General features: G+C 41.5%; 1 protein-coding gene across 2 annotated transcripts in view; it reads right to left on the bottom strand.

The window, feature by feature from the left end:
- Nucleotides 1-10,245, bottom strand: part of TMEM240 (transmembrane protein 240) — a 146,872-nt gene extending 136,627 nt beyond the window's left edge. Inside the window, exons 1-2 of one of the 2 annotated variants that reach the window (XM_082274201.1) lie at nt 10,050-10,245; nt 9,683-9,789 (exon numbers count right to left, since the gene is read on the bottom strand). In XM_082274201.1, the coding sequence (XP_082130327.1) occupies nt 9,683-9,789; nt 10,050-10,106 (164 nt within the window). In that variant the 5' untranslated portion in view covers nt 10,107-10,245. Of the gene's footprint in view, nt 1-9,682; nt 9,825-10,049 lie in introns of both variants that reach the window. The other variant, XM_082274202.1, reaches the window with a different exon arrangement.
- Nucleotides 10,246-15,148: the final 4,903 nt, after the last annotated feature.

The raw sequence follows: 15,148 nt of genomic DNA, 5'->3' as shown, positions 1-15,148 counted from the left end.
ATGCGAGTTGCCATTTGTCTTGCTTTTAAGAAATCAGATTTTTAAAAATACTGCACTTAGTGTGGCGCCCCTTTATGTTCCCTTTTTATACCTACAGAGTTGCCTGCTTTGCTCTAAGGGTGCTGCTGCTGGTGCTAACCACAGTTAAGTTTACATTATGGACTTATGAACTATGGACTTCTAATATTACTACATATATAATTTTGTGATCATCATTGTTTGGTTTGCTTTTGCTACATCCCTCTAGGACCACTATTTTCTCCATTTAATCTTGAAGGAAAAAAGGGTGAATGTCCTTGCATGGCCTAGTCAGAGCCCAGACTCAAACCCTATTGAAAATCTGTGGAATGACTTGAAGACTGCAGTCCACTATCAAATTTAACTGAACTTGAGCAGTCCTGTAAAGAAGAGTTTGCAAATATTGCAAAGTCTAGATGTGCAAAGTTAGTAGAGACAGGTCCCAACAGATTAAAGGCTAATTAAAGCCAAAAGTGGTTCAACAAAATACTGACAAGGGGGTTATCCTTTTTCCAACTCAGTGATTCTGTATTTTTGACATGTTGATGTTATATCTTTCACTTAGGTGTTATATCTTGGATGTTATAACTTTCATTTGGATTAAGTTGCACTAGTAAATATAGCTGGATAAAATAAAAACTGTGTCTGTCAGCATTTCAGGCTGCAAAGCAACAAAATGTGATTATTTTAAAGGGGGCTGATTCTTTTCCATACCCACTATATATACTGTATGTATGTATATATATATATATATATATTGAACAAAATTATAAACGCAACACTTTGGTTTTTACCCCCATTTTTAATGAGCTGAACTCAAAGATCTAAGACTTTTTCTATGTACACAAAAGGCCTATTTCTCTCAAATATTGTTCACAAATCTGTCTAAATCTGTGTTAGTGAGACTTCTCCTTTGCCAAGATAATCCATCCACCTCACAGGTGTGGCATATTAAGATGCTGATTAGACAGAATGATTATTGCACAGGTGTGCCTTAGGCTGGTCACAATAAAAGACCATTTTAAAAATGTGCAGTTTTATCACACAGCACAATGCCGCAGATGTCACAAGTTTTGAGGGAGCGTGCAATTGGCATGCTGACTGTAGGAATGTCCACCAGAGAGGTTGCCTGTGAATTGAATGTTCATTTCTCTACCATAATCTGTCTCCAAAGGTGTTTCAGAGAATTTGGCAGTGCATCCAACCGGCCTCACAACCGCAGACCACGTGTAACCACACCAGCCTTGGACCCCCACATCCAGCATCTTCATCTCCAAGATCGTCTGAGACCAGCCACCCGGACAACTGCTGCAACAATCGGTTTGCATAACCAAAGATATCCTGCACAAAATGTCAGAATATCTCAGGGAAGCTCATCTGCATGCTCGTTGTCCTCATCCGGGTCTCGACCTGACTGCAGTTCATCATTGTAACTGACTTGAGTGGGCAAATGCTCATATTCCATGGCGTCTGGCACTTTGGAGAGGTGTTCTCTTCATGGATGAATCCCGGTTTTCACTGTACAGAGCAGATGGAAGACAGCATGTATAGCGTCGTCTGGGTGAGTGGTTTGCTGATGCTAACATTGTGGATCGAGTGGCCCATGGTGGAGGTGGGGTTATAGTATGGGCAGGCCTATGTTATGGACAATTAACACAGGTGCATTTTATTGATGGCATTTTGAATGCACAGAGATACGGTGACGAGATCCTTAGGCCCATTGTTGTACCATTCATCCATGACCATCACCTCATGTTGCAGCATGATAATGTAAGGCCCCATGTTGCAAGGATCTGTACACAATTCCTGGAAGCTGAAAACATCCCAGCTCTTACATGGCCAGCATAATCACCGGACATGTCACCCATTAAGCATGTTTGGGATGATCTGGATCCTGCGTATAGGACAGCGTGTTCCAAGTCCTGCCAATATCCAGCAACTTCGCACAGCCATTGAAGAGGAGTGGACCAACATTCCACAATCAACAACCTAATCAACTCTATGCAAAGGAGATATGTTGCAGTGCATGAGGCAAATGGTGGTCACACCAGATACTGACTGGTTTTCGGACACCCCCCCCCCCCCCCGGACCCCCAATAGAGTAAAACTGCACATTTTATAGTGGCCTTTTATTGTGGCCAGCACCTGTGCAATAATCATGCTGTCTAGTCCACATCTTGATATGCCACACCTGTGAGGTGGATGGATTATCTCAGCAAAGGAGAAGTGCTCACTAACACAGATTTAGACAGATTTGTGAACAATATTTGAGAGAAATAGGCCTTCTGTGTACCTAGAAAAAGTCTTAGATCTTTGAGTTCAGCTCATGAAAAATGGGGCCAAAAACAAAAGTGTTGTGTTTATAATTTTGTTCAGTGTGTGTGTATATATATATATATATATATATATATATATATATATATATGTGTGTATGTATATATATATATATACAGTATCTCACAAAAGTGAGTACACCTCTCACATTTTTGTAAATATTTTATTATATCTTTTCATGTGACAACACTGAGGAATGACACTTTGTTACAATGTAAAGTAGTGAGTGTACAGCTTGTATGACAGTGTAAAGTGTAAATTTGCTGTCCTCTCAAAATAACTCAACACGCAGCCATTAATCTGGAAACAAAAGTGAGTACACCCCTTTTAGCCAAATTAGCCATTTTCCCTCCCCAGTGTGATGTGACTTGTTAGTGTTACAAGGTCTCAGGTGTGAATGGGGAACAGGTGTGTTAAATTTGTTGTCACTCTCTCATACTGGTCACTGGAAGTTCAACATGGCACCTCATGGCGAAGAACTCTCTGAGGATCTGAAAAAAGAATTTGTTGCTCTACATAAAAATGGCCTAGGCTATAAGAAGTTTGCCAAGACCCTGAAACTGAGCTGCAGCACGGTGGCCAAGACCATACAGCAGTTTAACAGGACAGGTTCCACTCAGAACAGGCCTCGCCATGGTCGACCAAAGCAGCGAGTGCACATGCTCAGCGTCATATCCAGAGGTTGTCTTTTGGAAATAGACGTATGAGTGCTGCCAGCATTCAGCAAGAGCTTGAAGGGGTGGGGGGTCAGCCTGTCAGGGCTCAGACCATACACCGCACACTGCATCAAATTGGTCTGCATGGCTGTCGTCCCAGAAGGAAGCCTCTTCTAAAGATGATGCACAAGAAAGCCCGGAAATAGTTTGCTGAAGACAAGCAGACTAAGGACATGGATTACTAGAACCATGTCCTGTGGTCTGATGAGACCAAGAATAACTTATTTGGTTCAGATGGTGTCAAGCATGTGTGGCGGCAACCAAGTGAGGAATACAAAGACAAATGTTTCTTGCCTACAGTAAAGCATGGTGGTGGGTGGGTCATGGTCTGGGACTGCCGGCACTGGGGAGCTACAGTTCATTGAGGAAATCATGAATGCCAATATGTACTGTGGCATACTGAAGCAGAGCATGATCCCCTCCCTTCAGAGATTGGGCTGCAGGGAAGTATTCCAACATGATAACGACCCCAAACAAACCTCAAAGAAAACCACTGCCTTGCTAAAGAAGCTGAGGATAAAGGTGATAATCTGGCAAAGCATGTCTCCAGAACTAAACTCTTTTGAGCATCTGTGGAGCATCCTCAAACAGAAGGTGGAGGAGTGCAAGGTCTCTAACATCCACCAGCTCAGTGATGTCGTCATGGAGGAGTGAAAGAGGACTCCAGTGGCAACCTGTGAAGCTCTGGTGAACTCCATGCCCAAAAGGGTTATGGCAGTGCTGGAAAATAATGATGGCCACACAAAATATTGACACTTTGGACCCAATTTGGACATTTCCACTTAGGGGTGTACTCACTTTTGTTGCCAGCGGTTTAGATATTATTGGCTGTGTGTTGAGTAATTTTGAGAGGACAGCAAATTTACACTGTCATACAAGCTGTACACTCACTAAGTTACATTGTAGCAAAGTTTCATTTCTTCAGTGTTGTCACATGAAAAGGTATAATAAAATATTTACAAAAATGGGAGGGGTGTACTCACTTTTGTGAGATAATATATATATATATATATATATATATATATATATATATACTGTATATATATATATATATATATATATATATATATATATATAGTGGGTAAAATAAAGTATTGAACACGTCACCATTTTTCTAGTTGAATCTATTCCTATTTCACCACATGTCAGCAACAACCCATGTAATCCATAAATACAAAGAAACCAAAAACAAATAATTTAAGAAATTAGGTTATATGTAATAAAATGGAATAACACAAAAAATATTGAACACATGAAGAAACAGTGGAGCAAAAAGGCAATTAAAGCCAAGACACCATCTGAAATCTGTCAGTAGTTAGAAAGCAATCCTGCCCCTTGTCAGTACAAATTAATATCAGCTGGTTTCGTCTTAACTGATGGCCTATAAAACGGTGTCTCATTACCAAGGTGTCACACAAGAAACATCTCATGATGGGTAAAAGCAAAGAGCCCTCTTAAGACCTTCACAACCTTATTGTTGGAAAACATACTGATGGCATTGGAACTTCTGAATGTTTCAGTGAGCACTGTTGGGGCCATAATCCGGAAGTGGAAAGAACATAATTTCACCAAAAACTGTTCACGACCAGGTGCTTCTCGCAAGATTTCTGACAAGGTGAAAAGTATTATCAGAAGAGTTGTCCAAGAGTCAAGGACCACTTGTGGAGAGCTTCAGAAAGGCCTGGAATTAGCAGGTACAATTGTTTTAAAGAAAGCAATAAGTAATGCACTCAATCGCCATGGTCTGTATGAACACTCACCATCCAAGACTCCACTGATGAAGAAAAACCATGTTGAAGCTCGTTTAAAGTTTGCTGCACAACATTTAGACAAGCCTGTGAAATACTGGGAGAATATAGTTTGGTCAGATGAGACCAGAGGAGACAACATTCCATTTTGGAGATCAAATGGCACTGCACATCACCCCAAAAACACCACACCAACGGTCTAGTTTGGAGGTTGAAACATAATGGTGTGGGGATGTTTTTCAGCATTCGGTACTGGCAAACTTCATATACTTGAAGGAAGATGAATGGAAAAATGTATCATTCTTGAAAAAATTCTGCTGCCATCTACCAGGATGATGAAGATGAAATGAGGGTGGACATTTCAACAAGACAATGATCCCAAACACAAAGCTGCTAGAATGGCCCAGCCAGACACCTGACTTGAATAGAAAATCTATGGAAAGAACTAAAGATCGGAGTTCATAGAAGAGACCCACGGAACCTTCAAGATTTGAAGACTGTTTATGTGGAACAATGGACCAAAATCGCACCTGAGCAATGCATGCGACTAGCTTCTCCATACAGGAGGCGTCTTGAAGCTGTCATTACCAACAAAGGTTTTTGTATGTAGTATTAAATACATTTCAGTTAACATGTTCAATACTTTTTCCCTGTGTCATTCCATTTTATTACACAATTATATACTGTATATATATATATTAGGGCTGTCAATCGATTAAAATATTTAATCGCGATTAATCGCATGATTGTCATGAGTTAACTCGCGATTAATCGCACATTTGTATCAGTTCTAAATGTACCTTAAATTAATACTTTTCAAGTTTTGAATACATTAATCAACATGGGAGTGACAGATAACCGGCCGGCATATACTTCAAGTGATATACATATATTAATCACAACATGCTTTAATAGCCGTAAATGTTCTTGAAGGGGCTCCTTTTGGGCAATCGGTCGTCGATTTTAACTGGTGACTGTGTATGGGCAGTTGTTCTTATTGAGTTGCTCCGAGGAAATCGTTTAGGGGTGGTTTTATCTAAGTATTGAAAGCAGGGCTGTAAGAACTACCGCTCAAGATTTCCTTGGTTGGGACAGCAGAATATGGCTGTATTGCCGTTATTATATAAACGTCGGTTCAGTACCGCATATAAGTGGAAACAGTGCTCCGATGGCTAAAAGCCATTTCTTCACCCCTGTGTGGTGAATGCTTTATTATGTACCTTTCTGCCGATCTGTAGGTCAGTGCGTCTGCTTCCGCTGTCCGCTCTCGTGCTGTCATCAGTCTCCGCTCTTCCTCGTGGTTCCTGGCGTCCGATGCTTGCTTGGAGCGATGAGGGGGTGTGCCGCCAGGCTAACTTGCGTAGCTTCGTCTGGACGTCGTAGGCCACGGGTCAAACAGCAAACAGGTGATGCGCGCTGCATTAATCGCGCGTTAAAAAAATTATCGCCGTTAAAATGAATCTGAGTTAATGCGTTATTAACGCGCTAATTTTGACAGCACTAATATATATATATATATATATATATATTTGTTATGCATGTTACTGCTGTACATGGCTGCAGTGCTATTCAAATTGAGCAGCACCCTAACATACTGAAACATATGTACATACACTGCACTGCAAGATACTGCAACACACATCATATGTTGTGGTGCACTCTCATAGAAAAGATGGCTGATGTCTCATTTGGCTGTGTTGTGGGATGTTGGTAGCCTATTCAAATTAATACAATGTGCCTGTTCTATTCATGTTTTTATTTTTAAACGCAGCTGTAACTATGCTCAGCGGTACATATGAATGGCATACAAATAAAGGATAGACCTCATTTATGTAAACTGGAGCATAATGGAGGTGTTACCCAAAATAACCAAACCTTTTTTTAGTTTGCTATAAAAAGAAGGAGTCTATATATATATACTGCTATGGCAATAGACCCAGTTTTTGTGAATCAGACGGAAATGGGATGTGAGACGTCATCCAAGTAAAACAGAGGCAAAGCACTAGTATTTGACCTCTTCACTAAAAAAAATACAGACCTGACTTTTCAGTGATTGAAAAAACTGAATAAAGGTAACCAGCCAACTGCATGACTGTGCTATGAACAAGGCCAGACAAAATTTACTGACAAAAAAAGTAATTGCAAAATAATAAAGTTATCACTTTCTGAAAAGCACCCATATTAAATGTATCTGACAGTGAGTAAATCCAGCATGCTATTCAACATCTCTTGTGAAATCATGATACATGCTGAACAGCCAATAGAGTTACATAATAAAAACTTTGAAATAGACTACGTTTGGGATGTCAATGACAGGCCAACTGTGGCACTAAATTATTATTATTAGTATTATTATTATTAATACTATATGTACTTCATAAGAACGATCTGTATTTTCTGAAGTCAACCAATAAGATTTATAGTTTCATTCTTGTACTGTCATTCTCCAGTTCAGGTTTAAATCTGTTTGTCTGATGTAAGGTAAAGCTCTAAAATAGTCTATAGCTTCCCTATTCTTCCCTATAAACTCAACCAATACTTACCTATATTCTGGAGTAAAGTCCCACAGAGTTCGGTTGGGCACTTTCTTCACACCCATACATTTGCCATGGTTTTGTCCAAGGCAGAGGCATTAATTGGCTGAATTAGAAGATGCGACCAATCAGAGCCTCTAATTTGTGGTGACAAAGCAGAAGTGAAGACAGTGGTCAGCTGGACTCCATAGGACCCCACTTTAAAAGTTGGGTATGTAATTATTATGTAGCATCTGGCTTTTAGTATGCAGTACAATGGACAAGCTGCAGCCCTTAATCCACTTTCTGTCTAGCTCTGCTTTAAATAAAAACTATAGTCTTTAAAATGAAATGTAAAAAAAATAAAAGTGTATATATGTAAGTATGTAATATGTAAGTATCAATATGCGTGTATGCTTTAAAAACTGTATTTCCCTATATAGTTTGCAACTATATATATATATATATATATATATATATATATATATATATATATATATATATATATGAGGGCATCCATATTTGCTCATAACATGAGCAGGTACTTCCCCCTGCTTAGCAATGCTGCACAATGGTTGTGTCTTTCTGTTCCCCTCTCCTACTGCAAGTATATCAGTCTGGGGGATGGTTGCAATGATTGCACTTAGTATATCTTTGCTATTTTTTTTTCAGCAGGTGCTGATCAGAAAATTAATGTCGTGAAGTGCCTTACAGGCACCCAATAGTAGGATAATTTATTAAAAGTGTGTGTGACTCCTGTGCTATCAAAATGGGAGAGGAGGTGATAGTAAATTTATACTATGCAAGCAAGTATGTTAGAATTGGAAAGTCACATGAAAAATGACTTTAGAGTGAACATGTCAGGACAGAAACATTGAAGTTTCCATAGTTTTTAAAGGTCTAGGCTCCAGATCTATCATCCTACTTGGAGAGCCACCTAGACCAAGCATGTGGCCAGTGAGGTGTCAGGTCACCTAATATACACATAATTGATCTCAGTTGGTTACTCACTAAAATGGGATGACAACACTGGAGCTTGTACATGTCAGTTTCGGTCCCCCCCCCCCCCCCCTATTTATGTCCTTTTAGCATTATTACATAAAATACAGCATACTCTCCCTTTAAACACAAGAGGTCTATTTATAAATGTTTTCCAACAACCTTCACCTGGGATTCACACATGGAATCTACCTGGAAAACTGAGTGAATCCTGGGTAAAAGTTGAGTGAAACACTTTGTAATAGACTCCTTAAAGTTCTAATGGTGGGTATCCCTTGCTTAGTTGGGTGTTGGGTTGGCTCTATAGCGGATTGCTCTATAGTGCATCAATGGTTTCCGCTGCAGATGGATTTTAAACTGCCCCGTACCTCGCATCTAAGTTTTGCATCCCTGTTTAATGAGCCTAACCCTAACGTGCGAAATCACTAACACAAAAAAGGGATCATTCTAAACTCTTGCATGCAAAATATATATTACATCTGCAGTATTTACCATTTTCTCCCAAAATAGAAAAAAAAACTTGTAAGCTTTATAGTTTGCTTTACAGACTTTGGTAACCCCTTGATCCCTATCATGATAAGCCAAGGCATTTAGTATTGCAATGCATTTAACATAAAGTCCATGCAAAGTAGGGGGTCAATAATACAGCACAATATTAATCATTAGTGTTTTTGCAGGCCTCAAACTCACATCAGAAGATAGTAGACTCAGGCAAGCGCAGAATATCCAGGAGGGGGGGGGGGGGGGGTATTCCAAGTTTCTTTTGCCAAACCAAAAATGAATATCCTATGTATATAAACAGCATGCACATACTGCAGACATTATTTAATATGGCAAAGAGCAACATGCAAAGAACAATAGCACACAGCGGCCAATCAGAATTCATCTTCCTTTGTGTCTACAACAGTCCGCTGAAATCTGATTGGGTTACAGTATGTTGCGTACGTTATATACATAGACTGTGCTTTGGAAAAATATAAATAGGATTTTTTTTTTTTTTTCATTTTGTTCAGAATTTATTTTTCTCCATGGGGGGGGGGGGGGGGGGTTCCCCCCTATCCTGCGCTTGCCTGCTGGGAAATCTTGTTTTGAATTGCAGTTGTGACCATGCAAGGAAGGTTGCTGGGGTGAGAGTGAGGAGCCTTCAAAATCTAGACAAGACTGAATAACAGAAACACAAGCAACGTCCTATAGAGAGGAGAGCCTGAGCTGTCCAGGGTGCTGAATCGCCCATAGCTGGCCAGCGCAGAGCAGGCAATCCTCAGTGTTATCAGATGCAGTCAAAGACAGATCAAAATGCAATCAAGGAGGAGGAGAGGGAAGAGGGGAATGGGGGGGTCGGGGGGGGACTTACCTTCCACAGTTGCAGTGACAAACCCGATCTTCCCCTCTTAAATGCGGTAAGATATAATTGTGAAATCGGTCCAAAAGAGCGTTCATGTCCATCAAGCAAGCTATTGCCTGTAAGAGCCCATAACCAAGGCATCTGGTCAACTCTGGATGGAATAAAACATTGACTCTAGTTTGCTGGCTAAAAAAATTGCTGGAGCAGTCATCACAACGCTGCCACTTCTTGCAAAGGACACACAACACACACACAACACAACACAACACACACACTCACACACACACACACTCACATAGACATCAAGCCAATATGACATTGCTACAAAGAATCCATCAACATGTCAATGAGCCAAGTGATGAAGAGTGTGGCTTACCATAACAACAGACGCCCCCAGTACCATGAAGATCATGGTGTTAGCGCTCATGTGCATATAGATGGAATTGACAAGGTGGTGTCTGTTGCCCCCAAAATAGCAGGTACTCTTCTTCTCTTTCCTCCCTCTTCTCCGCAAAGGTCAGAACTGGTCATCTCCCCCCCCCCCCTTTTAGTCCCTCCACCTCCCCCACCCCCCACCCCAAAAAAAAAAAAAGCAATAAAAAAAAAAGCTGCAATCCTTGATGTTGAAGCAAGACCTAAAAGAATCCAGTTACAGAGAGATGAACACAGGCAGGATCATGTTGGTGTAGTACTGTATTGCTCTTTAAAGGATTAACAGCCACCCCCCTCCTCTTCTTCTTCTTGGAGTATTGGGGGTCGAATCAATCTTGATCACCCTTTTTCTTCTTCTTCTTCTTCTTCTCCCCCACCAGTCAAAAATAAAAAAAAAGCAATCCCTCCCTGGTAAATTTTAGGACTGTCACAATGCCATCCAGGCAGACACCCCTTCTCTCTGCATCAAACGCTCATTGATCCAGCATCCAAAAAAGGAGAAGTCAATCACTGAAGGATCTTTTTTTTTTTTTCTCCTGCAAAACTCGATGTGATCTCTATAGAGGAGCCCAGCAGAAGTGGCAAGGCAGGAGGGCAGCCTTCTCCATTGGCGTCATGACAGCTGATCACTTCCTAATCGTCTCTCCCCCATCATTAAACCAACACAAGGGGAAGGAGGAGGAGGAGGGGGGGGGGAATCCTAAAATGCACAAGTGGGGTCTATAGACGAGGCTGGAGACAGCAGAGCGGAAGTGGGGGGGAAGCTGAGCCTGGTGTCCCCTCTAGAGAGGTGGCTGAATGTGATGTGTTGGAGCATCTTGCACGCCCTGTTCCCTTTCAGTGACATTGCAGCCACAATTGATATTCTGCACCATGCAGTACGCCACTGGGCTTCCACCTACTAGAATATGCTAATAGCATCATCCATTGTTTTAGGTGAATAGCAAGGATCTGGACAGCCCCCTCTTAGAAAGCACAAGTCGGGAAAGAGACAGCTAACCCCCACCCCCATCATACACACACCAAGCCCACCACCTCCCTGGTGCCATGGTGTACCTGGGCACTGCTCTGGGTGCAGAGGGAGAGGAGACACTTATGCAATACAAGTAACAGATGGGATACATATTAGCCATTTAATTACATTTTCATTAAGGGAAAGCCATGGATACAGGATGCTTTTGCTTCTTGGCATATCAAGGGCATGCAGTGCTGCTTTTATAATATGCAGCAGCCTTCAAGATCTACATTCAGGCTGCATGGACAGCTGGAAGATGCAGAGAGAAAAATGCAGTAACCCATAGAAACCTAGGTAGCCCAAGCAGATCTGATTGGTTGCTGTGAGCTGCTCTTGTCACACTAATGAATAAGCCAGAGTGCTGAGTACCATTTGTTTAATGAAGATTAATGAACATCATATAGGGGTTGATTTACTAAAACTGGAGAGTGCAAAATCTTATGCAGTTCTGCATAGAAGCCAATCAGCTTCCAGGTTTTATTGTCAAAGCTTAATTGAACAAGCTGAGGTTAGAAGCTGATTGGCTACCATGCACAGCTGCACCAGATTCTGAGTGCTCCAGCTTAAGTAAATCTCCCCTATAGTGTCCAATACATTATTTAAATAATTGTTACCTAATGCCACTCAGCCCCCGGCAAGAGGTGTAGGAAATGTAAGTACTATATTGCATGTGCTATTTAGGCTCCATTCACACCTGAGTGTATCTTTTTCAGGCATTTCTTTGAGCTCTTTTCAGGCGTTTTTTCAGGTGTTTTCTTAGGCTAAGTTCACATGTAGACGTTTTGGGGCGTTTTTGGGGAGTTTTTCTGCTCTAGGATCAGCTCAAAAAACGCCCAACAAGACAAATTCTATTCATTTCAATGGCCCCTGTTCACATCTGAGCGTTTTGACTTTTTAAGCAAAACGCCCAACGCTCAAAAAAGTACACGAGCTTCTTTTTGGGCAGATTACAGGTGTTTTTATTTTTTTCCATTGGTTACTAGTCAACCTAAAAACGCCTGCACAAAAACGCCCATAAAAACGCCTGAGAAAACGCCTAAAAAATGCCTGTAACTAGCAACGCCAAGATGTGAACGTTGCCTTAGAGCCGGTCCACACTAGCGCGACTTGTCAGCCTGACAAGTCGCGCTCCCTCGCGGTCCATTGACCGCTACAGGACCCGTTCTAATAGGACCGACACAAGTCGCTCCGGCTTAGAAAAAGGGCCCTGTACTACTTCGGGGCGACCTCGGAGCGACTTGCATAGACTTCCATTATGTGAAGTCCCTGCAAGTCGCTCCGAAGTCGTGGTGCATGGTAATGCACAAGTCGCCCCCGAAGTAGTAAGGAGTCGTGTCGCCACAGTGTGAACTGAGCCTTAGGCTTTTTTCAGACGTTTTCTCTGGCTTTTTTTCAGGCATTTTTATAGGTGTCTGGAGGCAGGCATTGACATCTAACAAAAACACCTGTAATTACAAAAAAAAAAGCTTATGTGCTTTTTTGAGCTTCAGGCGTTTTGCTTCAGGCTCATATGTGAACAGGGATCATTGAAATGAATGGGATTTTGCTTGTTGGGCATTTTGAGACTTCAGACTAAGGCTACGTTCACATGTCAGCATAGCGATCGCAGGCAGGATCGCGTTAACATCGCGCAAAAAAAATTGCGGGATGCATGACGCCCCAAAGAAGCTCTTGTACCTTTTTTGGGCGTCATGCGTCCTGCGATTTTTTTTTTTGCGCGATGTTACCGCGATTCGGCAAGTGGAAATCGTGGCAACATCACACAGCGTTTGGGGTGCTATTGCAAATCACGGGCAACGCACAGGCATCCCGCGATTTGCAATGATTTCCGGGTCGCAGGCAGAATCGCAGTGATTCTGCCCATGATCGCTACGCTGACATGTGAACGTAGCCAAAGGAGTTGGATGAGACTTGTATAAAAAGAGATTTGGGGATTTGTCATTTCTTCCAGTGACAAAAGGTGACTTCGGCTTTTATAATATGCAACAGCCTTTTAGATCTACATTCAGGCTGAATGGACAGCTGGAAGATGTAGAATGAAAAATGCAGTAACCCATAGAAACCTAGGTGCCCAAGCAGATCTGATTGGTTGCTGTGAGCTGCTCTTGTCACCCTAATAAATAAGCCAAGGTGCCGAGTACCATTTGTTTAATAAAGATTAATGAACATCATATAGGGGTTGATTTACTAATACTGTTGATTGCAAAATCTTTATGCAGTTCTGCATAGAAACCAATCAGCTTCTAGGTTTTTTTCTTTTTCAAAGCCTAATTGAACAAGCTGAGGTTAGAAACTGATTGGCTACCATGCACAGCTGTACCAGATTCTTAGTGCTCCAGTTTGAGTAAATCAGCCTCATAGTGTCCAATACATTATTTAAAGTGGAAGTAAACCGTGCCAATTTTTCTTTTTCTTTTTTTTTTTTAAAACCTGCAAAGTAAAGGCATAATGTGCTAGTATGCATCACATAGTAGCACATTATGAAATACTTATCTTGGATTGGAGCCCTGCACCGCCACACTGTGAGCTCTGACAGACGCTTCCATCTTCACCTGGTCTTCCTTTCAGGTTTGCTTCCTCCGGCCATCTGATTGGCCACGGTGACGTCACTCCCACGCATGCGAAGTGGAGTCACGGACCGCCGCACTGAGCTCTGAAGGGACGAGACAGGTATACCGCCCTTCAGGGCGCATGCACGGGTAACCGTCCATGGCTGCATTGAGTGTGAATATCTCCTAAACCATGAAGGTTTAGGAGATATTCATACTGTAGTGCCTACAGGTAAGCCTTATTATAGGCTTACTTGTAGGTATAAGCCTACAGAATGGGTTTACAACATCCGCTTTAAATCATTGTTATCTAATGCCCCTCATTAGGAAAACCGCGCCATTTTTTAAAAAACCTCCTGCAAAGTAAAGGCATAATGTGCTAGTTTGCATCACATACTAGCACATTATGAGATATTTATCTTAGAACGAAGCCCTGCACCGCTGCGCTATGAGTTTTGACAAACACTTCCCTCTTCACCCGGTCTTCCTTCCGGGTTCGCGTCCTCCGGCCGTCTGATTGGCCACACTGTGGTGACGTCACTCCCACGCATGCGCACAAGTGTCACGGACTGCGGCATGAAGCTCTGAAGGGACAGGGGTATACTGTTCCTTCAGAGCGCATGCACCAGTGACATCATTGGCTGCATGAAGTGTGAATATCTACTAAACTGTGAAGGCTCAGGAGATATTCATACCGTAGTACTTACAGGTAAGCCTTATTATAGGCTTACTTGTAGGTACAAGCCTACAGAATGGGTTTACATCCACTTTAAATCATTGTTATCTAATGCCCAACAGCCCCCAGCAGGAGGTGTAGGAAATGTAAAACGTTGCATGTGCTATTTAGGAGTAGGATGGGACTTGTGCAGAAAAAAAAGATTTAGGGATCTGTCATTTCTTTATTTCTGAATAAGCCAGAGTAATGAGTACCATTTGTTTAATAAAGATTAATGTACATCATATAGGGGTTGATTTATTAAAACTGAAGAGTGCAAAATCGTATGCAGTTCTGCATAGAAATCAATCAGCTTCCAGATTTTATTGTCAAAGCTTAAATGAACAGGTTGAGGTTAGAAGCTATTTAAATCATTGTTATCTAATGTTATCAGTCAGCCCCCTGCAAGAGGTGTAGGAAATGTAAGTTTTATGTTGCATGTGCTATTAAGATTTAGGATGGGACTTGTATAAAAAAAAAAAAAATAAAAATAATTGGGGACCTGTCATTTCTTCCACTTGTGACAAAAGGTGACTTCAGCTCACACATAGGTAGATGGTGCATGATGACGCTTGCTCACTGTTGCCATCTAGTGATGCATTTGCTAATATACCACTGAACCTGCATTGCAAGAGTGTGGTAGGCTATGGCAGTTATCATAACAATGGAAGAAAGTGTATCATTGTTATATTAAACTATCAATAAGATTTTTTTTTGTGTCCAGATAATGATATCCAACATATAAAGGCAGCAGAGATGTTTTT

The sequence above is a fragment of the Pelophylax lessonae genome (genome assembly GCF_965119305.1).
Source record: "Pelophylax lessonae genome assembly, chromosome: 12".
NCBI classification, from domain to species: Eukaryota; Metazoa; Chordata; class Amphibia; order Anura; family Ranidae; genus Pelophylax; species Pelophylax lessonae.
The sequence above is the reverse complement of the archived record's forward strand: the minus strand, read 5'-3'. Positions and strand labels throughout refer to the sequence as shown.